Source organism: Hemicordylus capensis, chromosome 1, assembly GCF_027244095.1.
Source record: "Hemicordylus capensis ecotype Gifberg chromosome 1, rHemCap1.1.pri, whole genome shotgun sequence".
NCBI classification, from domain to species: domain Eukaryota; kingdom Metazoa; phylum Chordata; class Lepidosauria; order Squamata; family Cordylidae; genus Hemicordylus; species Hemicordylus capensis.
The window spans coordinates 392,684,755-392,711,574 of NC_069657.1; the positions used below are offsets into that span (position 1 = coordinate 392,684,755).

General features: G+C 43.9%; 1 protein-coding gene across 1 annotated transcript; it reads right to left on the reverse strand.

Moving 5' to 3' along the window:
- Nucleotides 1–2,260: 2,260 nt before the first annotated feature.
- LOC128347961 (sulfotransferase 6B1-like) lies at nt 2,261–24,108 on the reverse strand. The gene is made up of 7 exons (XM_053303348.1): nt 23,712–24,108; nt 13,032–13,144; nt 12,022–12,111; nt 8,062–8,188; nt 5,217–5,311; nt 4,578–4,734; nt 2,261–2,653 (listed from the first exon to the last, which is right to left on the reverse strand). The coding sequence occupies exons 1-7, from the start codon at nt 23,911–23,913 to the stop codon at nt 2,523–2,525; spliced, it is 915 nt and encodes a 304-aa protein (XP_053159323.1). The 5' UTR covers nt 23,914–24,108; the 3' UTR covers nt 2,261–2,522.
- Between the last annotated feature and the right edge of the window lie 2,712 nt (nt 24,109–26,820).

The window sequence follows — 26,820 nt, forward strand, 5'->3', positions numbered from 1 at the left end:
TTTTCTAGCTTGTTGGATTCTATCCCTTCTTTAACATATAGTGTTACTACACCCCCAATGTCCCCTTCTTTGTCCTTTCTGTAGAGTTTATATCGAGGAATAACAGTGTGCCACTGGTTCTCACCATCCCGCAGGTTTCTGTTACACCCATTATATGTTTTAATTAGCAACTAAGCACTCCAGCTCACCCATCTTTGCTCGGAGGCTTCTGGCATTGGTATATAAACACCTATACACTGAATCTTTTACCTGACATTGGATTGTACAGTCTCCCTTACTGTCACTTGACCTTTTTGACCAGCTGTCATGTGTTTCCATCTGCTCTTCTCCTGGTTCTACTCTGTCCTCTTCTGGTTTATCTGAAATGTTTGCACCCTCACATCTTAGGGGATTTTGCTTGATGAACCAGATACCACCAGGTTTCTGTCAGCAATCCACCAGAACATCACTTTAAAAGCTGCTCTGCAACATTTTTTTATTTTAAGAGCCAGCAGTCTGGTTCCATCTTGATTCAAGTGCAGCCTGTCCCTTTTGTACAGGCTTTGCTTGCCCCAAAATGTATCCCAGTGCCTAACAAATCTAAACCCCTCCTCCTGACACAACCATCTCATCCACACATTGAGACCCCTCAGCACTACCTGTCTCACTGGCCCTGCGTGTGGAACTAGTAGCACTTTAGAGAATACTACCCTGGGGGTCTTGGACTTCAATATGCTACCCAGCAACCTAAACCTGGCTTCCAGGACCTCCCGACTGCATTTCTCAACATTGTTGGTGCTGATGTGCACCATGATATCTTACTCCTCCCCCACACAGCCTGATAGTCTATCTGGATGCTGTGTAATGTCTGCAACCTTTGCACCAGGCAGGCAAGTCAACATGTGGTCTTCATGCGGGTTACAAATCCATCTCTCTATGCCCCTAACATTCAACTCACACACTACAGGGAGGCCCTACAACCCCTGGAGCAGTGTCCTCTGTGAGAGAGGATATGGGCGCATCACCCAAGGAGGGGGTCCCATCTAAGGGAGCATTCCCCTTAGAATGAAGTCCTCCTTCCGAGACCTTTATTCTCCATGATAGCAGAGGAGCTGTCGTCCTGGGAGTGGGATGCCTCTATCACATCTCTGAGAGTCTCATCCACATAGCTCTATGCCTCCCTGAGCTTCTTGAGGTCATCCACCTTGGCTTAGAGGGAACAAACCTGTTCCTTGAAAACCAGGAGCTCTTTGCACCAAGTGTGTACCCACGTCTTCTTCACCTCTGGCACGTCTTCTTCGCCTCTGGTCTTAGCTACAGTTGTTGGCTAATTAAAGATTTTAAGCTCTGTCCTCCAAGAAAATTACAAAATTCACCTTCTTGTTGTGCTGGGTTTCACCTTTGTGATGAAGGTGGGCTGTTTGTGTATCTGTGCACACACATCCCTGCTAAATGACACACAAAACTCCTTTGATATCTGTTAGCAAAGTCCTGTTCACAAAGCTCCAGGTATCAAAGCTTCCCTGGTCTGAGCCTTGTCTTCTCAAGAATTGCTTCCAAACTAAGCCACCTCAGGAATGGGGCCCCTCCCACAAGCTGTGTGACTCACCTACAGCTAATCTTCAGCCACTGTCTTTCTAGGCACAACTTAAACTGAAACTGCCCTGGTAAAAAACCCCTAGCCAGCAAAAAATCAAACCCTAGGAATGACTAGCCCTAAGAAACTCATCTTGTTCTTTTCCCCTTGCTTTCTTGTTGATTTATTTATTTTCTTGCTTGCTTTATTATTATTATTATTATTATTATTATTATTACATTTATATCCCGCTTTTCCTTCAAGGAGCCCAGTGGTGTACTACATACTTGAGTTTCTCTTTCACAACAACCCTGTGAAGTAGGTTAGGCTGAGAGAGAAGTGACTGGCCCAGAGTCACCCAGCTAGTATCATGGCTGAATGGGGATTTGAACTCGGGTCTCCCCGGTCCTAGTCCAGCACTCTAACCACTACACCACGCTGGCTCTTTAGGAAAGAAAACAAATGTTTGCTGCCTCCCCTTGTCTGAGCCTTGTCTTCTCAAGAGCTGCTTCCAAACTTGGCCGAAAAATAGGCCAGAAAGGGTAAATCTACGTCTTTGAAGTAGAACATCGTTATATAAAAAAGAAAGAAGGGATGTCTGCTCCAGGATCCTTTCACAATACATTTATATAAATCTCCCAACTCTTCCCATTTAGAACATTAAGAATCTGAGCCTATGATTTTAAACTACAAAAGCTGAGAAAATATTCTTAATGTTATTTATTTATTATTTATTTATCATATTTTTATACCACCTGATATGCATATCTCTAGGTGGTGTACAAAATTTAAAATATTTTAAAGTTACAAATTAAAATACATTAAAAACAATAAAATTATTAAAACACATTTTTAAAATTATCAAAATGTTCTGTGTAACTGTATAGATCACTTTATTCATTTCATTCTTATTTGAGAGAGAAAAAAACTAATTGGCTTAAATCAACGACTTCCAAAGTTCCAAGATTTAAAATTTGCAGTATTTATCATATTTTAGCTTTACACCCAGTTTTGTTCCTGCTAAACATTCTTCAAATTTTGCATCCATTTCCTGACTTTGAACTTCAGTGAACAAACTCTTCCAGTCACCCACTTCACCTGTACAGAGACAATGAAAGTGAATTAATAGTTATGATTTCATTTACAGAGCTTTAGAAGTCAGATATATATTTTTAGAATACTGTGAGCATATTGTCCTTTTACATGCTTTACATGTAAAAATCTAGCAGGGGGGAGAATAATTTTTTTCCAGTTGGTAAAAGCTAGAGATATGCTTAGGTACTTTCAGGTGCAGCAGCTGGCAGTTCCAGCTCTAACTCTGGGTGCATATGTAATTATTGCTTGAATTAAAATCATATTTTTAAATTTCATCAATATATCAGACCATAAAGTTGTAAAGTTGTGCCATTGAGCCGGTGTTGACTCCTGGCGACCATAGAGCCATATGGTTTTCTTTGGTAGAAAACAGGAGGGGTTTATCATTGCCATCTCCCATGAAGTATGAGATGATGCCTTTCAGCATCTTCCTCTATCGCTGCTGCCCGATATAGGTGTTTCCCATAGTCTGGGAAACATACCAGTGGGGAAACCAGCAACCTCGTGCTCCCTGGGCAAGTCACTTCCCCGCTACACCATACAATAACATTATGTTATGTTCTTAAAGTAGTAAAGTAAGTTTAGATTGGATAAGAAAGTATTTTGTATTTTTCATTTCTGCCCGCCCCCAAATTTTCTTCCCTCCCTCTTTCCCGCCAAAAAAGAACCTGGGGGAGGGGTTGATCTACATAGTTTCAAGATTTCCAAAAATTCCACATTTCTGTTCAAAACAACACATGCCTTCTGTATCCCCTGAACAAGTATGTTTCTTTTACAGCTCAAGATTGCAGGATAAATTACAGTTTTATATATGTTACAACTTCCAGAGAGCTCTCCCAGACCTAACTCTGCTCCTATAGGCTCAGGTGTCTTCCATAGCCAGGAGTGCATTTTATTTATTATTTATTTATTTCATTTATATACTGCCCCATCCAATGGCTCTGGGTGGTGCACAAGAACAAAAACAAAACCCGGAAAGTGGTCATTTTAAAAATCAATACAAAGAAGTCTTATAAACAGTTTAAAACCAATCACAATGAAAAAATAAATAAAACAGTTTTAAAACCCTGGAACGCCAGGCCAAACCGATAGGTTTTAAGGGCTTTGGCTAGCTGTAGCCACTCCTAAAGAAGAATTACCTAGGCAACTGTTGTTCTTGGCTGGACTACTGCATAGTGCTGGACATGAGGCCACGTTTAAAGGATGTTCAGAAACTGAATTTGGTGGATGACTATGTATTATGTTAGCAATGTAAATAAAAAATACATGGGCAGGAGTATTCTTGAGATAAACCCTAGGTGCAGCAGTGCCGGCAACTCTGATGTTTGACAGCATAGGTGAAAATGTACCCAATCATTTAATACTCTATGAACTCCTTCTCTGATTATACAGTCCACACTGCCAGCACCATGGGAAATAAATTACTAATCTCTGAGAGATGGTATTCTGTTGGAGAGAGTTGATGCAAATGCACCTCTTTTCATCACAAGGCTGTGTAAAGGGTGTCTTAGGGACACCTTATTTTTATTTTGTATCATTAATATATTTTTCAACAAAAAGCTCTCAAAGCAGTTTACACAGAATAATAACAATGATGAGAATGAGAATTTTCTTTGGATACCACCCATTCTGTGGACAATTAAAACAAGAGATGTGCAAAATTTAGGCGAGCTTCATATTCTAGGCATGGCACTAGAAGCCCGACAGTTCTGCACAGATTTCTTACAGATATGCATTTCTTAAGGATTTCAGGTTTTACTCTATATTTGTGTTGTGAGTGTGGAAGATGAATATTGATTAAACATTTACTGTAAAGCTTAACAAGATACAAAGCATTGCTTTAACCATAAATGCCCCCACCAGAGGGCTCTCATGCTACTTGAAGAAATCTTGTATATTAAATGGCATTGTTACTCTGCAATAGTACCTTTTCTGAAAAGGATAGGACCAAATTCACCATGGGTTGCTTTGGATGTATTAGTCATTGATTGAAAAGTGGCTTTGTCTGCAATGGACTGCATCATCTCATCGGACAGAGGAAGCTCATAAAACTCAGCAATTTGTTTCACACCTACAGAAAGATTCTGTAAAATAAAAATGCAGTAAAGTTGGTTATGATTCCATAAATATCTTGGATGCTTTATCTACATTTTAAAAGCCTTTCTTTATACATATAGATAGGGCAGAACATAAATCAGAATAAATTAGGCCAGATAAATTCATAGGCTAGATTAATGTATTTTTATGGGGGGGTGGGAATTGTGACTGACTAAAATGTTTCCATAATTAATTGGGCAGCATATGAAAAATTATTTCTCAGATAATTTTTAATTCAAGTACTTCAGGTGGCAAACATTATTTAAAAGAACAATTTCCCCTTTTCTCACACAGGAGAGAATATCCCAATTTATATTTGCTGCAATACATGTATGTCATATATATTTTTAAGTATGCTTTTTGTTCAAAACTATTTATGGTTTAAATCATACAGGTATAATTGACTGATTAATTACTCCCATAACAAGTCTCAAAAAATGTGTGTAGCATAATTTCTAAGAAAGCTCACTTCTTTCAGATCTTCAAATGTGAGAACCATGATATTTTCTTCATCCATATGTTTGTCCCAAGCAAGAGCATGGTCAAAGTAGGATTTCCAACACACTGAAATAAAATGCAAACAATATATAACAAAGCCAGATAAAATTAAATGACTATGTTCATTTCAGTTTATTGCAGAAACTCCATATAAGATTCAGTGAAAACAGAGAGTTCACATCAGTGCTCACATATTGCAGTATTGGTCCTAGACCAGGCCTGCTCAACTTAGGCCCCTCAGCTGTTTTTGAACTACAACTCCCATAATCCCCAGCCACAGTGGCCAATAGCCTGGGATTATGGGAATTGTAGGCCAACATCTGCAGGAGGGCCGAAGTTGAGCAGCCCTGCCCTAGACTGACTAAACACAATGTATTTTATCTTAAGTTTGCCTTCCATGAATTAAAAGCCAGAGACATAACTGTAATTGGACGTACATGTTCATAAAACACAGGGTGCCCCTGAGAAGCGGGGCTGCCAAATGCCCCTCGCCTGTTGCCTCCTCCCCACTCACCGGCTGCCTCTACAGCAGCCACTCAAGGCCCAGTAGCTTTGCCATAATCTTAATCCCACGGTCAGGGGCGTAACTATAATAGGGCAAGGGGAGACAGTTGTCTGGGGGCCCACTGCCTTGACTGACTCCCCCAGCCACACACCCTTCAGTTGTATTCATCATGAAATGATTGGCATCATCCACAATTTACAAAAGCTTTTCAAAAATAATTTAGGATGATGATCTATTGTGGCACATAGGGGATATATATATATATATGTGTGTATATATATATGTGTGTGTGTGTGTGTGTGTGTATATATATATACATATATAATTTTATTATGCTTTTTGTTACCACTACTCAGCCTCATTTAAGATTTCTTTACTTCATGAGCTGAGCTTCAGTGAGGGGGGCCATTTTAAAATCGTGTCTCTGGGCCCACTCCACCTTGCTACGCCCCTGCCCACGGTGAAGCTTGCTCCTCCTCCAGGAGCTTTTCCTGTCAGCAGGCTTTACCATGGGTTTACTGTGAGTTCAAATTTGCCCCAAAACACCAACACAAAAAGTGGATTTTTTTACCCTGGACATAAATCGGGCTACGTTCCAATGTATAATGAAAAACCCAAATTGTGTGGAATGTGGCAATTCGCCTCCCCAATAGCTTGCAAGCATTTCGATGTAAAGCTAGAAGATATGTGAATGAACAACTGCTCTTCCATGGTAAAATCGCTGTCTGGGAATGCTCCAGGACTTTCCCAGACAGCAGCTTTACCACAGGTTTGTTGTGGTTAAAAACAAAAAAACAACCCGGGTGCAAAAAATGGATTTTTTTTAACCCTGGACATAAATTGGGCTCAGCTGCAATATGCAGGGGAAATCCCAGATTGTGTATGGAGTGCTCTCTGATATATTGCACATTCTTCAGGGTAAATCTGGTCGATATGTGAACGCACACCCACCCTCCCAAAGTAAAGTGGTCGTTTGGGAAAGCTCCAGGTGGGCCGTGCAGGCAGAAGGACGGGGCAGTGCTGGGCTGCAACATAATGGAGGGGGCGGGGCAGCTCCTCTAGAGTAGGCCGCTCATGTTCTTTACATGCAGCTGCCCAATTACAGCTCTATCCCTGAAGGTATCAGCAAACACTCCCTCATACAAGCTATTTACAGAAGACATTCTTGGGACACAGCCAGTTATTTATATATTAGAATTTGTTTACCCCGCCTTTACACTTCAAGATGGGGATTTAGTTTTGCTTACTAAATACTAATTAACTTGTAGGCCCCTCAGAATCACATATGCATATGCACCATTTCCCCTATAAATACAGAGGGTTTTTTCCATGTTCGGACCACCTTTGGGTTTGCTCAACTTTTCCATTTCCTAACAACAATTTAAGATCCTTATCTTACAGTCATTGGTACAAAATGTTTTGCGCTGGCCTCCAAAGAAAAGGCACATGCATGCAGAAGACAACTGTGCATAGCCAGAGCGTCACTTGCTGAGTTATTTTTTCATAGCAGCTCACATTGCTGAAGAGACAAGTGGCTGCGTACCAGTGAAACTGACATGTATATTACTAATCAGAAAATCAGAAGTGTTATTTATTAAGATCTTAAAGCATAGAATTAATGGCTGAAACAGATCCTTTGTGTATAAATAAAACTCTAGATTTATCTTCAGAACTAATTCTTAAACAAGAGACACACCAAAGATTATTGTGTGGAAATTTATGTATGCCAGTTTGAGTTCGCCATGACAGCATGCTCTCAAATTCATTAAAGTTCCCTCTTTGGAAAAGACACCTGCCTAGTGGGTCAGCATGAGACTCCAGTTATTCAACTAATCTCATAATCTCCTGGAGCTTTTTCAGACAGTGACTTTACCGCACCTTTACTAATTGGGAGGGTGGATATGCGTTCACATATTAGCCAGATTTACCCCAAATTCTGTGTGATATTTCAGCGAGCACTTCACACACAGTTTGAGGTTTTCCCTCCATATTGGAACCTAGCCTGATTTATGTCCGGGGTAAAAAAATTCCTCTTTTTGTATCAGAGTATCCATTATGCCCCAAACTCGCAGTAAAGCCTCTCAGTAAACCTACAGTACAGCCTGGGGTCTGAAAAGCCTCCCAATAGGTTAGTAAATAAGAGAGGGGAAAGATGCCAGTAGTGTCTGTGCCCTGTTCTCAAAAGCAGCCCTACTCATTCGAAATCAGTCTAAGTTTCATTTTAACATGATGAACACACAGACACTCTGGACAAAGCCTCACATTAAGCAAACTTCGAAAACAGTGCTCAGGTTTTGAAACAAAAATATACCTTCACCACTCATGAACTTCTGAAAGAATTCATCCCAGGAGCTGGCATTTGGAAGCACAGGATTTTTATTGTAGAAGTGGTAATAGGAGACAGCTGCATCTTTGGGGTTTCGAAAAATCACCAGTATCTATTAACATGATAACAAGAAGTATATTGGCTTTTGGTCCAGCAATGTGAGCTATTTATATAGTGCAAGTATATCCGTGCAAGCTACAACTGGAATGTTGGAAATGTTGAACTTCCCATGCATTAAAATGGGAGGGTTTCTTCCCATCCTTCTTAAAATGTATGTGTGTTGTAGAGGCGGCCCGGGGTAGGGGGCGGATTTTTCATCTGGGGCATAGGAGGCTGCCATAAGAGGCAGTAGTGGAGTAGGCTAGATGCCTGCCTGTCCAGTAATATTTCTTATTCAGGAGACAGTTTTCTTCATTTCTAAGATCTAATTGATTGCCATATTTGAGTACAAGAAGGAATTTTCCCCATGTTGGTTTGGATACTGATCCTCAGGAAGGTGACAGGGAAGGGGGATTGTATTCTATATGCTGTGGTTTTGCTCATGTGACAAAGATGCGGCAGGCCTCCAATCTAAGAGAACTCAATCCCAGAGGTATCTTACCTGTGCAGACATGACAAGGAAGGAAAAATCTCAATCAACGGTTATGCCAAGGATACAATGGATCTAATTTTTGCTTTTCCATAGAAAAAGCTGTTATATTACAAGATCTAGAGAAATAACAAATTCATTGTCTACACATTTAGCTATATCAGGCAATGCTATTAGATGTCCAGGTTCTTCCTGGGAATACCAGGGTCTCCTCAAAGGATGAACCTATGGAATCAAAACCTTATAGGGAGTCAACCCCTGAGGCAGAAGCTATCTTGGAAATCATTGGGTCTGACATGGAACAACAGGGAGCCAGAGAGACCTGCCTGTCAGGAAAGCCATCACCCCTGCAATAGACTTCATAGGAATCCAGGCAAACAAAATCCGAGATGCCACTTCTCCCATACCCCAGCCAGCAGAACCCCACAGTCATACCCTTTCCCCCACTTTGCTTCAGTGGGTACTGGGGGAACACAGGCCTTGGAACTTTCTTCTAAGGGAGAGTGGTTCTTGTCCCCACCAGGACCCAGAGAAAGGTTCTGGCCCCAAGTTCGTCTGGAGTTATAAAGCCATGGGAGTGCACATCTTGCAGCTCTACAGCTCAGCATGGAAAGGCCATCTCATGAGGGGGTCTACATTAAACAGACCTGAAGTCAGGTGATACTGATAGAACCCTCAGCAGTCAGAGGAAAGGAGGGAGCCTGCTGACTACCATTTAAGCCTTGTCTTTCCTCAGATCAGTTGCTGCTTTATGATATCCGGGTTCAAAGGTTGTTGGAATTTCCTGGGGCTGATTTTTGATAAGAGATTAATTTGGCAACAGCATATTTTGTATGTGATTGACAGGCGCAGACTTAGACTAAATATGCTAAGGAATATTTCTGGCAGAATAGGGGTGGCGGCGGATAGATGGCTGTTGCGGCAGCGGTGGCGGCAGCGGCAGCGTATTTATCCAATTGGTGGTAGATTATGGTTGTCAAGCTTACTCTTTGGCATCAAGATCATTGCAACAGAGGTTAGACTCTCCTCTGACAAAAGTCTTGAGGATCATTTGTGGAGCTTTTCCCTATAGTGTTATGCAGGGAGTGGTAGTGAAGTGGCCAGGGGATTTACATTTTTGAACATCTTGTTATGGGACAAGCTGAGAAATCTGCAGTTTGGTCTGAGAAATCCTGTTTGATTTGTGCTGGGAGCTTAATGATCCAGTGAAGCTCACAACTGGGTGAGTCCCCTGTGTAGAGATGGTTGTGTCTTGGTTATCTAAGAACTTGCTTCAGAGCAGGGTATCCACTAAAACCCTATGTGTTCTTTCTTGGCATGGTTGTGGACTCCCCTGGAAATGGACCTGGATTGTTCAAGAAAGGAGCTTGTGGATTTGGGTACTGGATTTTAAGAGCAAGGTTCTTGAGTATTCTTTTAGGTGGGATGACTTTTGTAGAACTTACAAAACGGACTAGAAAACAGGAGATGAGGGTGGCTGCTGCATTCTGTATCTCTGAGTCATAGGCTCTCAGATGGTAGATCTACTAGGACTGCAGAACTGATGGTCATGGTGTTGGCTTTGGAATGGGCCCAAGATATGGAGGGTAATGATATTGTCGGATTCACTATCTGGCTTATTAGTGATACAGAATGGAGGTCTGGGATATGAGTCTCTCCTAATAAATGAGATCCGAGCTTTAAATACTAAGTTGTAATTATTAGAGCTCCCGGTTAGCTCTTACTGGATGCCAGCCCATATGGGTGTACATGGTAATGCAATGGCAGATTTAACAGCTAAGGAGGTATTGGGTCATGATACTATTGATATTAACTCTGAAATCAAGAGCTGGATTAAGTGAGAACTTAAAAGGGTTTGGCAAAAGCATTGGGAAGAGGGTATTACCAGAAGGGAGGTCTGCTCTATCTGTCCAAAACTGGAGAACTTTCAGCTCTTCAAGCAGAGTGGCTGGACAAAATAGGTTGCCATGTTTTGCACTTTGACAGGGCATTGTGCTCTGTGGAGTAATTTATTTACAATAGGTGGGCTTGACTCTGATCTTTGTGTAACTTGTGGTCTGAGGGAAACCATAGATATGTCCTCTGGGACTCTTTGTCTTTTAGTATCTAATGGGAGATGCTATTTACCAAATTACATGGCTTGGGGATTGGTGTTGAATTTAGAGGCTACCTTTAAGAATAGAGAGATATGGGGTTTAGTAACCAGAGTAGGGATGTGCATGGAACCGGTTCGGAGGCCTTTTATGGGCCTCCAAACTGGTTTGATCTGCAGGAGGTTCCGATGGTTTGAAGGCGGGGGGTTCCGCTTTAATGATGGGGGAGTGCGCTCTTACCCTCTCCCTCTGCTTTTCCCCTGCTGGTGCTCTGTGTTTTAAAAGTCAACCAGGGTGGCAGCGTACCTCCCTGCCGCTCTGTTGCCAGAAGCAGGTGGAAGTATCCGATGCACCTGCACGTACCAGACGTGTGTGCGGGCACGTTGTGAGCAATGGAACGGCAGGGAGGTACACTGCCACCCTGGTGGACTTTTAAAACACGGAGCACTGGTGGGGGGGAGTGGAGGGAGGGGTAAGTGCACCCTCCCCCACCCTTAAAGCAGAAACACACACAACCCCGCCTTCGAGCCTCTCCCGCCTGGTTCCGTGCACATCCCTAAACTAGAGCACTGTGGAAATTTCTGCACAGGCCCTATGTGTACCCTGTTAACACCATCTACTGGTCATCAGTAGGTCCTTCTCCAATTATACCCCTTCATAAAACCACTGGTCTTTATAAATGATTATTATTTATTATTAAGATAAGAAGCAGAGCAGAGAGAATCAGCGTCCTTCCTTCTGCGTCGTTAACCGGAAGTCTATTATTTATTGTTTATTTATCTAACATTTGTATACTGCCCAAAACTTACGTCTCTGGGTGGTTTATTATAATTGGAGAAGAACCTACTGATGACCATTAGGTGGTGTTCATATGGCCCTCCTTGCCCTTTCTAAGCAATACCCAATTGTCGAAAGAATATGATGATCAGTTGCTGGTTAAACAGCTCTCCAAGCTGTATTCTCCCAGCTCAGTCCCAGACCCAGTAGTCCAGCTTGTTCTGGACTCTGCTTCTGTAGACCAGCAAGTACTAGGAGACATCGCCTGTCCTGCTAGCTGGTGCCAAGCAGCCTTTTTCCTGCCTAGCAGCTCTCAAGAACTGGTCTCCCCAGCACGCCGTTCATACCTGCCTTGAGCATTCACATCTGACCCCTCCAACCATCTGGGAGCAGCCCCAGCAGTGAGTTGCTACACCACTGAACACCTGCCTTCGAGTGCAAGCAGGACACTGGACAATAACAGTAATAATTAAGGTGGCCACTTACCTTCACCTTATTCTTAATAAAAGATTTTGGAATGTTATCGTAATGAAGGTGAGTAGTAAAAACACGCGGAGAAGGCTGGTTTTTCATTGCCTAGGATGAAGTCATATCAAATGATTATAAATAATTATTAATTATTGAATTAATAATAATAATTCGATTTCTATACCATCCTTCCAAAAATGGCTCAGGGCGGTTTACAAAGAGAAATAAACATTTACTCAAAGGTGTTTATTTGTCACAAACTATATTAAACCCAGGGAATCCTCTGTTCAAATCCCCATTCAGGCATAAATCTATGACACTCATGGGGTGACTTTGGATGAATCACTGTCTCTCAGCCTAATCCACTTCGCAGAGTTGTTAGAATAAAATGGAGAATGGGAGAAGAAGCATATTGCACATTAATTCAATGACTTATTTTTCACAAACCCTGTTAAGCCTTTTCACAAGTTTTTCTGCAGCAGCGGAAGACATGGCTTGGCTATAACCCAACATATTCTAAAGCAGGGGTAGGGAACATGTGGCTCTTCAGATGTTGTTGAACTACAACTCCTATCACCCTCTGCTAAAACTTATTACAGCTGAGGATGATGGGAGTTGTAGTTCAGCAGCCCTTGGAGAGCCACACATTGCCTTCCTCTGTATAAAGGCTGCGTTCTCACTATCACAACAATCCTGGTCAACAGGTTAACCAGGACTGCTGAGCCCTGTGGAGGTGGCTGTGAAAACATTGATTTCATGAGCAATCGTGGTCAAACCGCTGTTGTTATTCAGGACCAGATCCTGGTTAACTCTTTAACCAAGATCGCCTTGGTTAAGCCAAACAGCCAAAGTTTGTTTCTAATGTAATGTTATACAACCACATACCGTACTCGAAAAGTGCCTTATTTCTGTGTGGTACACTTTAAAATAACATTTATTTAAAATATTTCTGTAGCACCCAAAACTTGTGCCTCCGACCATTTAAACACTGACCATTTGCTAGACAACCTTTATGAGTTCATGCTGACCTGAATGTCTTCTGGCCCTTTAAATTCAAGCATTTGGAAGCCCTCTGGTGGTGGTAAGTCCTTGTTACACGCATCTACCATTTCATTTACAATATGTAGCATCCAGTTAGTACCTGCAACATCAAAGTTAATGAGCCACATAGTGATTTCAGAGTCATAAGACACACAATCCAGAGCACAGTACTTAAATCAGTAAAGTATAAACTTGCCTAATTGTGCTGGACTGTGTCCATAAACTATTATCTAGCATTTACTTTTCAAATGTTAGTATTCATCAGCAAGTCATAGGTCATTATCCCAACAGTTTCCCTATCAGCAGTATTCTGCCAAACATAAGGTGGCCAATACTCCAGATGAACAGATATATACAATATCTCTAAAATATTTTCTATATTTTAGAACAGTAAAATATAGATTTTACTATAGATATAAATATAGATATTTATAGATATCTATAGATATTATAAATATAGAAATATAGATATCCTTTGCAGATTCTAAGGCCTCACTAAGGAGATAAATCTATGTATGGACTGCATCATCCACGTGTATGGAATTAGATTTATATCCTTTGCTCATATATTAGATCTCATAGGCCTGTGCCCTTCTGAATTTGACCTAAAGGCAGAATTCCTAGATGGCCTGAACATAGGAAGCTACCTAATACTAAGCTAGATGGACCAATTCAGTATAATCTACTCTAGTGGCAGCAGCTTTCCAGGGTTTCAGACAATGTTATTTCTCAGTTCCAGCTGGAGATACTGGGATATCTGGGATGGAACTTGCGACCTGCTACTGAGCTGCAGCCAATCCTCATTTTCTCTTGGCCAGGAAAAAGCCTACAGGCTGATGAATTTGGAGGTTCTATCTACTGAAAATGTATTTATTTTTATTTATTTATATTTTTATAGCACCTGATATATACATCTCTAAGCAGTGTACAAAATTTAAAACAATGTAAAAGTCACAGATTAAAATCCACAAAACATAATAAAAACAATAGCATAAAACAGTTATTAAAATTAATTCTAATTAAAAGCTTGCAAGAACGGGTGAGTCTTCTTGAAAACAAACAGAGAAGAAGATGCTCTTATTTCAGTGGGGACTGGGGAGCATATTCCAAAGCCCTGGGGCAGCCACAGAGAAAGCCTGGTCCCGGGTTGCCACCAGAACTGTAACCAGACCTCTCTAGAAGATCGTAACAGGTGGCAGGGTTCACGACAATAAGTCGCTCTCTTAAAAACCCTGGGCCCAAGCTGTTAAGGGCTTTATAGGTGATAACCAACACTTTGTATTTTGCCTAGAAACATATCGGCAGCCAGTGCAGTTCTTTTAAAATCGGTGTTATGTGATCCCTTTCTGTTTTCCACTAGAGGACTAATCTGGCTGCCGCATTCTGTACCAATTCCAGTTTCCAGACTACGTACAAAGGCAGCCCTACATAGAGTGCACGACAGTAGTAAAACCTGGAGGTTACCAGCATATGTACCACTGTTTTAAGGTCATTTACCTCGATAAATGGATATAGCTAATGTATAAGTCCTAGTCTCTGTGTGTGTTATTTGCCAGGGCTAGCATTTGCCAGGGCTCGCAAACTCCTGTGTTTTTATTTGTCCCTGCCTGGAGGGGGTGGAGTCAACTAGGGCTGTGGGAGGCCCCGCATTCCTTTGAGCCACATCCTGTGTCTTAGTTTGAAGCCTACTCTCTAAGAGGTGAAGGCCTGAGAGCATAGCGAACAGGGATAGTAAAGAGGGCATTGGAATTTTGCGGGAGTTTAGCGGGAAGTGTGCAGGGGAGCCTGGAACAAGCCCCTGTGATGTGGAGAAAAGGTAAGTACAAATCCCTTCCTCATATAATTACTGATCTCTCCCTCATATTCTTGAGAAAGGCTGTTTGGACAGTTAAATAGCTGACCATTACAGCTGAGACCTATCCTTCTAATAAACTCTCTCTAAATACTGTAAACAGCAAACAAAACCAGTATGAAGATAGAAAGTCAGCAGGGGAGGGGGCACATCCCAGTGTGTTGCACAGAGTGCCACATGTATGACTATTTGCTCCATGGGCAGATGTCATGGGTGTGTGCTCGGTGCAAGGAGCTCCTGGCTCTCAGGAAACAAGTTCGTTCCCTCGAGATCAAAGTGGCGAATCTGGAGAAGCTCAGAGAGGCAGAGAGATATGCGGATGAGACCTTCAGGGATGTGGTAGAGGCATCCCACTCCAAGGCTGGTGGCTCCTCTGCTGTCAGGGAGAATGAAGGTCTCAGGGAAGGAGGACATCAGTCTGAGGAAGAGGGAAATGCTCCTTTAGATGGGACCCCTTCCACGGATGATGAGCCCATATCCCCTCGCACAGGGGATACTCCTCTGGGCGTGGGGGCCTCCTTGTAGTGGGTGATTCGATCATTAGAGGTATAGAGAGATGGATTTGTGACCAGGGTGTTGACCGCATGGTGACTTGCCTGCCTGGTGTGAAGGTTGTGGACATCGCCCAGCGTCTAGATAGGCTGTTAGGCAGTGCTGGGGAGGAGACAGCTGTTGTGGTGCACATTGGCATCAACAATGTGGGGAAATGTAGTCGGGAGGTCCTGGAAGCCAAATTTAGGCTGGTAGGTAGCGTATTGAAGTCCATTTCTCAGAAATGCTACCTGTTCCACATGTAGGTACAGCGAGACAGGCAGAGCTGATGGGTTTCAATGCATGGATGAGACATTGGTGCCGGGAGGAGGGGTTTAGATTTGTTAGGCACTGGGATACATTTTGGGGCAAGTAAGGCCTGTACAAAAGGGATGGGCTGCACTTGAACCAAGCTGGAACTAGACTTCTGGGTCTTAAAAAAAATGTTGGTGAGCAGCTTTTAAAATGATGTCTGGTGGATTGCTGACAGAAACTCGGTGGTATCTGGTTCATCAAGCAAAATTCCCTAAGATGTGAGGGTGCAAATATTTCAGATAAACCAGAAGAGGACAGAGTAGAACCAGGAGAAGAGCAGATGGAAACACATGACAGCTGGTCAAAAAGGTCAAGTGACAGTAAGGGAGATTGTACACGCCAGGTAAAAGACTTGGCATCTTGTTCCTTCCATGGGTTGAATATGTTGGATCATCCTTTCAGCAGGAGTCCTCATATAGACAGAACAATCGGGGCCCAAGCATTGAGTGGAACAGGGAGGCATACACTTTACGCAGGATTCAGCCCAGGCTGCAACCCTATTACCATGCGGGGGATGGGACTCTAAGGTTAAATTGTAGGTCATATTTGAGGATATTTATGGATTTGGAAAGTTATATTGTAACTAATGGGATCTCTGCTCTGAGATTTGCTGCAGCCAATCAGAGCAGAAGCAACATTCAAAGGTAGGTAGTCTTTATTACGGTCTTTGACCAGCCAAGCAAACAGAGAAACAATTCAAACATATATCTACAAACTCTCTGTAGGATTACCTAGTATAATAAGTGCTAAAAGTAAATACTATAATAATAATAAAACTATAAACTAAAGCAACATTCTGAACAGTGAGTTGTTGGCCAATCCAGGGCCCTTCTGCAGAACAGAGTGAATATACTACTGCAGTTAATTCTAGGACTTGTTTGAGAGACAGAGGGATTTATGCTTCCCTATGTCTCCAGGCTAAGTAAGTCCCATTGTAACGACTCTCTTATTGCAGTGGTCCCAGCTGACTAGGCTTGGACAGGGAACCATCTTGTTTGTTGATTGTTGATGTAAACTGCTCTGAGAATATTGTAGAAAAGCAGTATATAAATAATGTAGTAGTAATAATGCTCCCTCAGTACCAAGTTCCAAAGTCCTTTGTGCATATAGATCAGGCCTGCAAAAGCCCATGGTCCGGATCTGGCCTGCGGGCACATTTTTCCTGGCCCGCGATGGAGCCAGCTGGCCCCGGTGAGTAAGCGGGCGAAGGGGCCGCAGGAGTGGGGATGCGAAGGTACAGTACTGTGTGAGACGGGGGCAGGGGCATGGGTGCTGTGCCACCAGCTGGCTCCCCGCTGCCTAAGTCCTAAGTCCCTCTGCTACTCTTGGGGTCAGGAGCTGGCCCTGGCAATTGGGCAGGGGAAAGGAGGGCAGATGTGGTGGTGAGGATGAGCTGCTGTGGGACCGGGGGTGGGTATGTCACTGCCTTGTTGTCCCCCCCTCACCACCTCTCTGCTGCTGTCAGGGCTGGGAGCTTTCAAGGAATGAGGGTGCACTTGATGAAGAGATGGGGTGCATGTGCGCACTCATTCCCATCAGGCTCCCAGCCCCAATAGCAGCAGGGGGGTTTGGGAGCTGGGGGAGTGGGGGGGGGAAGCAAGCCAGTGAGGCAGTGGTGCATCCATCCCTGCAGGGATGTAGGGAGTTTGGCTGGGGCTGGAGGACAAAGTTCACTGGCAGCTCCCCCATCCTCTAGCCTTTACCATTGCATGTGCAAAGCACACGCCCACCTCAAGCCATGCGCCCCGCATCTGACATCAGATGCAAGGGGCAGAGCCAATGCCAAGGACAGGGCCTGTCAGCCCCGGCAGAGCTTCCCTTTCCCAGTCAGCGATTCCATGAACTACTGACTGGGGAAGGGGAAATCTGACAGGTTTGATAGGCATAGCTATAATTGAATGAGGGAGGACAAGTGTCCCTGGGCCCATGAGCCCTCCCCTGCTGACTGGGAAACATTCTGCTCTTCCCTTTCCCTGAGACAGTGCTGACTCCTGATCAGGGTGTGGGGAGCATGTGACATTATTTACATAGAACTGAGAGAAAGGGCATGCTGAGGATATTTTGTTTTCACCATGTCCATGTAATGTTTCTGCAGCAAAGACAAGGTGGGGGCAGGGAGAAGAAGGTGACAGATTGCCTGGGGACCCAGGGGCCTGTCTTCACCCATTGTTCTGGGGCCCACTTCAACCTTGCTACACAGCTGCTTTTAGGCACCAGGTAAAAGCTGTTTAGCTACCTTAAGCGGTGCAGCGGGGAAATGCTTGACTAACAAGCAAAAGGTTGCTGATTCGAATCCCAGCTGGTACTATATCGGGCAGCAGCAATATAGGAAGGTGCTGAAAGGCATCATCTCACACTGCATGGGAGGAGACAATGGTAACCCCCTCCTGTATTCTACCAAAGAAAACCACAGGGCTTTGTGGGCACCAGGAGTTGAAATCAACTTGACAGCACACTTTAAAAGCTGTTTTATTTGCTCACTCGTTCTGCAGAATAGACGTGTGTTGCTTAGGCAGATGCTTCAGATTTCAGTTGTCATAGGAACATAGGAAACTGCCACATACTGAGTCAGACCATAGGTCCATCTAGCTCAGTATTGTCTTCACAGACTGGCAGCAGCTTCTCCAAGGTTGCAGGCAGGAATCTCTTTCAGCCCTATCTTGGAGAAGCCAGGGAGGGAACTTGAAACCTTCTGCTCTTCCCAGAGCGGCTTCATCCCCTGAGGGGAATATCTTGCAGTGCTCACACATCAAGTCTCCCATTCATATGCAACCAGGGCAGACCCTGCTTAGCTATGGAGACAAGTCATGCTTGCTACCACAAGAACAGCTCTCCTTTTGTCTTAATTGCTCTGTGTGTGTGTGTGTGTGTGTGTGTGTGTGTGATCTGATGTAAGCCACTGAGATTATTATTTATTTAGTTGTTTGTTTGTTTAATAAATTTGTATACCGCCCACTACCAAAGTCTCTATGCAGTTTACAGCATTAAACAAACCAAGCACAAAACAAACCAAGAATTTAACAGTTGAACATATAAAAACCAGATTAAAATATCCATAAAAATACCAACTAACTAAAAAAACATGGCCGAAGAGACGTGTCTGTAGTTGTTTCTTAAAAGCCAACAGGGATGGAGCAGCTACTGTATAATCTCAGCAGGAAGTGCATTCCACCCTCAGACGAACCTCCTCGAAGATCTCAATAGGTAGCGGGGTTAATGAAGAAGGAGGTGTTCTTTTAAATACTGTGGGCCCAAGCCATTAAGGGATTGACGGCTCTGTTGGTATAAATCTTTTAAAGAAATTAATGGCCAGTTGTCAGATAGTGATGCTCTTCTCAGAATCAGAGAGAGGAGCTTCTTCTGGGTTTTGCTAAGCCCGCTCTCCCCACAGACGATCAAAAGGCAGCCCTGGGCGGCCAGATCAGCTGCCCACAAGACTGCCAGCTCTGTCACGGAACTGGCAGGGGTTGCAGGGATTGGGGGCCGCATGGCCCCGGAAGTTCCAGGATGCCTTACGCAAATGCACAGGGCATCCTGGAGAGACCCCTGAGCCCGGGGGTCTACTTGTGTGTTGCCATGGTGCAGAGCCACGCTGTGGCGGTACATGATCAGGAAACCTGGGTTAGCGGGGCGCTCACTCTGCTAACCTGGGCTAAGGTGAGGGCAACTTTGGTGGGCTAGCTGCCAGAGAACCACCAGGCTTGCCCACAAAGCCCACTGGTTCTCACGATGGGGAAAAACCAGGCTGGGCTATTTATTCACAATTTATTCAAATGTCTTTCCCTTTTAACTCTGCCCCTTGAAAGCGGGCACTCACTCACCACATTTTGGGTAGGCGACTATCACCATACCATTCTTTCTAGGTTCCATAGTTTCCAGGGCTTCAAAGGTCTCTGCGCTACAAAGGCATTTGGGATAAAGTACTCCTTTGAAAGTAAACAGCAGCTCCATATTCTCCTTCTCTTTACAGAGAGCGAGGATTTTATTTACTTTGTCAACAAGATTACTTGTTTTCTCTGCCATACTCAACTCTTGCTTGTCAGGCTGCCTTTTAAAGGGGTGGTCCAGCTCTATGTGACCAAAAGAACCTGGCACTCATTCACTTCTCTTGCTCAATAAGGGATATTGCGGAAGAGAGCAATTCTGAATCATAACAGCTCTCACGCTGAACTCTGGTTTATTATTTGATTTGTGCAGGTACCTAGTTTCAGCAGCTTCTGAAATCTAAAAACTAAAATCTAAAATCATAACCTTTTGGGTAGGCGACTATCCAAAAAAAAATTACTGAGGAAAAAGAGGGAAATTACTGAGGAAAAAGAGGGAAATGCTAGAGGCCCTACAGGGGTGAAGATAATAGACTGAAAACATGTAGATAGAAGAAAAAGTCCCTTGCCTCTTTAAGGAATGATAGGACTATATTGTAACCCATTGGTATCTTGTGGCAACTCTTTAACATGAAGCATTTCCAGAGTGTTCTTTGTAGTTCTGTCCAGTTGTTCATGGGTCACAAGCAGAACTTTGCGCTGCCTCGTGCCTCAATGACAGAGGGGGACAGACTAGTGAGTCAGAGGGCTAGAGGGGTCAAGACATTGGTCATTCCTCCTCTCTACTGCTCTGACACTATCCCTTTGATATGTGAATTGCTACTTTCAGGGACTTCCTGCCTGCCTGCCTCCCTTCCTCTCTTCCTTCTTTCTTCTCCCTCTCACACATGCTCGCCTCTCTTTCTGCACCATGTGTGCAGAGATGCAGACAGCATCTCTCTGCATCCAACTAGCTAGCTAGATTAGAGATACTATCTCTCCACTTTCCTATCTAGAATGGAGTTCTCCAATAAAGACTCCTCATATTGATTTGAAACTGCTTTCCGTCCACCAAAATGTTTTGGCTGCAACAGCCCAAATCATTTCACTGCCTCTCTAATGAGGTGCTGAAATGATTCGGGCACATCCCCATTTCGAGTCTAAGCTTCTCCTAGCCACACCATTTTCTACATGCAAGGATTTTTAATGTTTTAATGGAAGAGCACTTAATCATGAGAACCCTTGTCTACAATCTGAAGTTATTTAGCTCAAATACAAATTTACTACCTCTGGATAATAAATGGCCTAAGGATAGTGGCTGATATTCAAAGCAAAGAAGCCCTGGTGCACTGGGAGAGCAGTCTAACCAGGGGCGGAACTACCATTGGGAAAACAGGTTCAAAGAACCCAGGCCGCGGCCCTGACATGCCCCCCCCCGTGTCTGACATCAGACGTGGGGGTGCTGGTTTAGCTCCCGAGTGGGGGACGCACGCCCCCCGTTCGGGAGTTAAATGGCTGCTGCGTTTGCGGCATGGCCAGGAACGGCTCTTCCCTTCCTTCCCTGCTGCTGGCCCCTTCAGGAGTTAAAAAGCTGGTGCTGCTTTCACAGCACAGCCAGGAGCGGCTCTTCCCTGCAGGGAAGAACCGCTCCTGGCTGTGCTGCAAAAGCAGCACCGGCCTTAGTTTAGCTCCTGAAGGGGCTGCGTGGCCCCTTCGGGAGTTGGACTCTAATTCCCGAACTGAGCCACAAGGCTCCATTCGGGAGCCAAAGCACACACCCCTCCCCCGTCTGATGTCAGATGTGGGGGGAGAGGTCAGCTGGGCCACCGCCGCCGGCAGTCAAGCTCCGCACCTGAGCCTAACAAACTAGTCTATTCAAAATTAACTGCACCTGTGCAGCGACAATTTTTGTTGCCTGTGCCTTTCCCAGGAAGCCCTCTGTGCCACCCAAAAATATATATTTTGGGGACACAGAGGGCTTCCTGGGGAAGGGAAGGTGGTGTCAAAAATTGCCACTTCCCCATTGCACTGGTGCAGTTGGTTTGGAAGTTCTGTTAGGCTGCTCTCTCTTGCTGCACCGGTGCTTCCTTGCTGTGAATGGCAGCCATTGTCTGGTCTGGTCTGATCATAACAATACCCTGACTACAGCAAATATGTTTAGGATCCCATGGGGGAACCACGGAGGCTCATACTGGGTCCAGAGAAATGATGGGTAGGTAATGATTTATGCAACCGTTTCTCCTGTCCAGGGCTAGCCTATGGGAAATAGTGCTCTAGGCACGGAATGCCTTCCACTCCCCCTCATGGTTAGTTTATCAGGTCCCCCACTCCCTAGCTCACTGCAGGCAGGACACTCAACAAACATCTAGTCACTACATTGAGCTTGGCACCCCTCCAGGCAGATGCCCTAGGAGACCACCTAGCTTGCCCACCCTCAAAATCAGCCCTGCCCTTTTCCAGTCCCAGCTGGCTCTGATGAAGTGACTTTTCCTGATTAAAAAAGGATGTCGGAGTGCTAATACACACACACACACACACACACACACACACACACACACTTGATCTTAGCCAAAAGGCTGAGAAGTGATAGTGCTAATACACATGTCTACGGGTGTGCATGGACCATTTGACATAGTCCAAACTGAATTTAGACCGAATTGCAGGTATGTGGTTTGGTCAAACCAATCGGATGGGGCCGGTTGGTTCGACTAACCAGCTTGAACCAGTTTGAAGCAGTCTGAGACTGAGCTGCTTGAACAGGCCTGGATCATGGCAGTCCAGTTCATGATCAAACTGGTTCTGCACATCCCTACTACATGAATTCATGTAGCATCTAGACCAGGCCTGCTCAACTTAGGCATAGGACCCCCAGCTGTTTTTGGACTACAATTCCCATAATCCCCAGCCACAGTAGCCAATAGCCAGAGATTATTTTATTTTATTTTATTTTATTTTATTTTATTTTATTTTATTTATTTACTTAAACATATTTGTATACCACCCCAAACTCACATCTCTGGGCAGTTCACAATTATGGGAGTTGTAGGCTAGCATCTACATGAGGTCTGAAGTTGAGCAGCCCTGATCTAGTCTGACCTGCTATCCATCTTCACTGAATTTTCACCATAATGATCATGTTCCTTCTATGGGTTGAACCTGTTGCATCCCTCGTACACACAATGCAAACCTAACTATATTATTCTGGAGTAAGTCCACAGAGTGATTTATACAGAGCTGTGGTTTGAATGAACAGGAGAAGACCTGCTAAGCACCAAAGTAATTAGAAAAGAAGAGATTTAGAAAGAAAGAGTTTGGGCAAGCAGAGTGTTTGTAGCTCTTGCATCAACACATTTGCCTTCTTCCAATATACAAATTATCAGGAACAAGTTGGATCCTTTCTGTCTCTTGGACCACCTGGACAGTTCCCCATATCATTTACATTTTAGCAATGTTATATGTATTTAGGGCTTGATATGAGCCAGGGGGCTAAGCATTTGTACTGGTTTAAGGTGCCAGAGTTTGGTTTGGAACATGTTGAAAATACAAATACAAAAAAGGACAACGAAGGAGTGTATTCTAAGTGCTTTCCCCTCACCACTGCATGATCTACAAACATGAGGGTTAGGAAACAACCTTTCAGGTCACATGATTCCAGATAAAGACTCTTTTTCTATTACTACAATATTGATTATCTATTTGCTTTGCTTTCTGTTTCCAGGTTTTTTCAAAGTTTGCTTTTTGACCTGGTCAGACTCACCATATTTGAAGGCCACCTTCTCCGAATTAGGACAGGCTCAAATGGGAAACCCTTCCCTTCCCTTCCCATTAGGCAAGCAGCAACCAGGGGCTGCGGTGCAGGACTTTTTCTACTGTGGCATCCTGCCGATGGAGTGCCCCACCACCACCCAAGCAAACCCCTCCCAATCACCATACTTTTTTCTGTTTTGTTTACTCAAGCTTTTTACAAAACATTATTGTGTTGGCAGCTGTGCAGATGCTATTCTGCTTCATATTTCAGTTGTCTTAAATTGTGACATTCTCATCTGTTGCAAACCCCCTTAGAGATCTTTTGATTGACAGCGGATGGGCTGGGGTTTGAGTTGTTTAAAGTAATTGACATGACTGTTTTTCCCTTTAAGCTATCCCCCTTTAAAATGAGCACTTACCACATTTCGGATAGGCGACTATCAGCATATCTTCCTTTCTAGTTTCCATGGTTTCCAAGGCTTCAAAGGCTTCTGAGCTACAAAGCAGATTAGGATACAGCACTCCTTTGTAAGTAAGTAGCAACTCCTTCTTGTCTTTTTCCTTCAAGCCAGCCAAGAATAGATTTATTCTGTTAGCCAAATTACTCATTTTCTCGGCCATTTTCGCCTCTTGCTGGGTGCCTCTGTCTTGTCAGGCTGCCTTTTAAAAGGCCAGTCTTTTAAAAGTCCATTCTCTTTCTTGCTCAATAAGGTACATTGTAAAAGAGATAGCAATCCTTAATCATAAACCTCTCACGCTAATTGAGAGTTCTCACGCTAAACTCCCGTTCATGCTCTGACTTTTAAACATACTGTACAAAGTTCAAACAGTTTCTGGAACTAAGAATTGCCCAATCTTTTTCTGGGCGGGCCTTTTTCTGGGAAACTACCATACATCTCTAAGGAAATAAAGTGAAAGGCTAGAGGCCCTACAGGGGTGGAGAGAATAGGCTGAAACCAGATGGATACATAATTCTTTGTGACCAGATTTGGATTTTTTAAAGCCAAATTCTGGTTTACGGCCCGTTTGACCCACGAGTATACCCCTTAGGTTCTGGCAAGGTCCTGAACTGCAGGCTGCAGCCTTTCCCACTTCGGTAACCTGGAGGTTTTACAGACAGGGCTCCCCCCATGATCCAATCCTGATTGGAATGTGCTGGATTTAATCCTGACTCCCTGCGGGTTATCAGGGACCAGGACTTTGATTCTCCCCAATGGAGGCTGCGAATTCTGGCTTAGCCATTATGTCCAGGGTAAAAAAATCCTCTATTTCCAGCAGCTTTTGAAAAAAACTCTGGGGCTTCTGCTTTCTCCAAAGGTGCTGATGGTTATGCAAAGGATGTGCTGATGGCTATGCGAATGGTCCACCTAATCCCTTGAATTAAACCTTGAATTAAAATGCCTCAAATCTTCTGAGAAGCAGATTCGCTCTAGATACCCCAAGGCATAGAGCCATGTGTGAAAAACCAGGTGGCCATTCTGTGACACGTTCTGTTGAAGTCATAATAGTCTGGACCATTTAGGTCAATTTTTAGCAAATAATGGGGGGAAATCCCAAAGTTTTGAAAATTGGTTAGACTTGGTGGTTCTGATGTCATCCATAGGCTCAATTGTTTACATTATGGGAGAAAGTGGATTGAAGGAGATCTTGACCACTATTTATGCACACATTAGTGTCAAGGGGCATAAGGGGTCATTTTCTGGTTCACACAGCACTTGCAATTTCTGTATTTCTGTATTTATTTATTTTACATACCACACCAAATGTATGTCTCTGGGCAGTTTACAACATAAAACAAATTAAGACAAAAATTAAAACATTACAACAATTAAAAACCACAATTCTAGTTAAAAGGCTTGGGTGAATAAATGTGTCTTTAAAGACTTTTAAAAATCTGTCAGAGATGGGGAGGCTCCATTTCAAGAGAGAGCACATTCCAGAGTCTCGGGGCGATAAGAGAGAAGGCCCGTCTCTGAGTAGCCAGCAGGCAAGCTGGTGGCAATTGCAGGCGGATCTGTCTAGATCATCTCAATGAGTGGTGGAGCTCATAGTGAACAAAACATTGAAAAAACATTCACAAGCACAAGCAAAACTGAGCTAAGGAAGCCCTGCCCAGTTTTTCACGTGTGCGTATACCGCTGGGATCGGGCCCGATCCCGGCAGCACCGCAGCGGCAAATCTGCCTACAGAGCCACCCTTCCAAATGAAGTTAGGAGAGTGAGCAAGTGAAGTTAGGAGAGTAATCCCATTTCACTGATCGTCTGCCAGCCGTGGCTGATTGAAGCCATGGCTGGCAGACTCAGGTGATCTCAGGCAGGGGGGATCCCCATAATGCACCGCACACTCGCGTCATGCATTATTAGATCTCGGGGGTGGGGGGGTGGGATGACGTTTGGCAACACATCCTGGCACCCTGGCCCTCTGAGCTATAGGCAGCAGCAGTCAGTAGTCAGCTGGCGGGGAGGGGGCAGGATCTGCTCACCAGAGAGAAGCCCGATGCTCACTGGCAGGGAGGTAAGCTCTTTAGGATTCCCCACTAATCCTTTTGCCCTTTCTCACTGCTCATGGGATAGGGCTCATTCTCTTAAATACCCTGGGCCTAAGCTGTTTAGGGTTATATAGGTCACAACCAGCACTTTGTATTTTACCTGGAAACATATTGATAGCTGTGTAGTTCTTTTAATATGAGAGCAATATGGTCTCTCCGAGATGACCTGGAGACCATCCTTGATGCCGCATTTTGCACCAATTGCAGTTTCTGGACTACATACAAAGGAAGCCCCACATAGAGCACACTGCAGTAGTCAAGTCTGGAGGTTACCGGTATATGTACTACTGTTTCGAGAAACTACTGTTTTGAGACAAAGAAATGGATGCAGCTGGCATATCAGCCGAAGCAGGTAGAAAGCACCTCTGGCCACTGGAAATTCTTCATGATTACAGTGCCAGTCCCCCTTCCTTGGAATCAGTAAATAATAAGCCTTCACTGAAAAGGATTGCAGAAAAATTCAAAGAGCAACTGCAAAACCTGGAAGGAGTAGATGCCATTCTAAACCTGTGGACTCAATACATTCGTGTGGTTACTATTTTTGAAGCACTACATCCAAGAAGAAAGAATGGACAAGTGGAACCTACATATGTGTTGTGTGCAAGACCTGCTTCCATATTTTTACTCTAATGGCCACTTCCCATGTGCAAAAGCATGCCAATTGTACTTGCAGTTCTTGAAGCAAAAATGGACAAAGAAGAGTACAAGAAATTTGTCAAGAATGGATATTTCACTATCACAAGGACAGACAAGTTTGGGGGTGGAATTTGGTCTGACATGACCATCGAACAAGTATTGATGTGTTCTATTAAAACTTCAGGAGGACTAACTCCTGGAAGAGAAATGCCAGAGGTTGTGTTGAATTGATGGATTCTGGGAATGTCTGCTGCTCAAAATGTATGTGATAGTTTATGAGGTTTCTGTGGTGTAAACTCGATGTTCCATAGTACCAAAGTTTACACCACATAAATCTTCTAAAC

What these genes read in the sequence shown, in the direction of transcription:
- LOC128347961 (XM_053303348.1), bottom strand. Translation starts at nt 23,913, where the DNA reads ATGGCCGAGAAAATGAGTAATTTGGCTAACAGAATAAATCTATTCTTG. An exon ending in AAGGGCCAGAAGACATTCAG is followed by an intron (nt 12,112 to 13,031) that starts GTCAGCATGAAC and finishes ACTTCATCCTAG; the next exon opens with GCAATGAAAAACCAGCCTTC. An exon ending in CATTTGAAGATCTGAAAGAA is followed by an intron (nt 4,735 to 5,216) that starts GTGAGCTTTCTT and finishes TTTATTTTACAG; the next exon opens with AATCTTTCTGTAGGTGTGAA.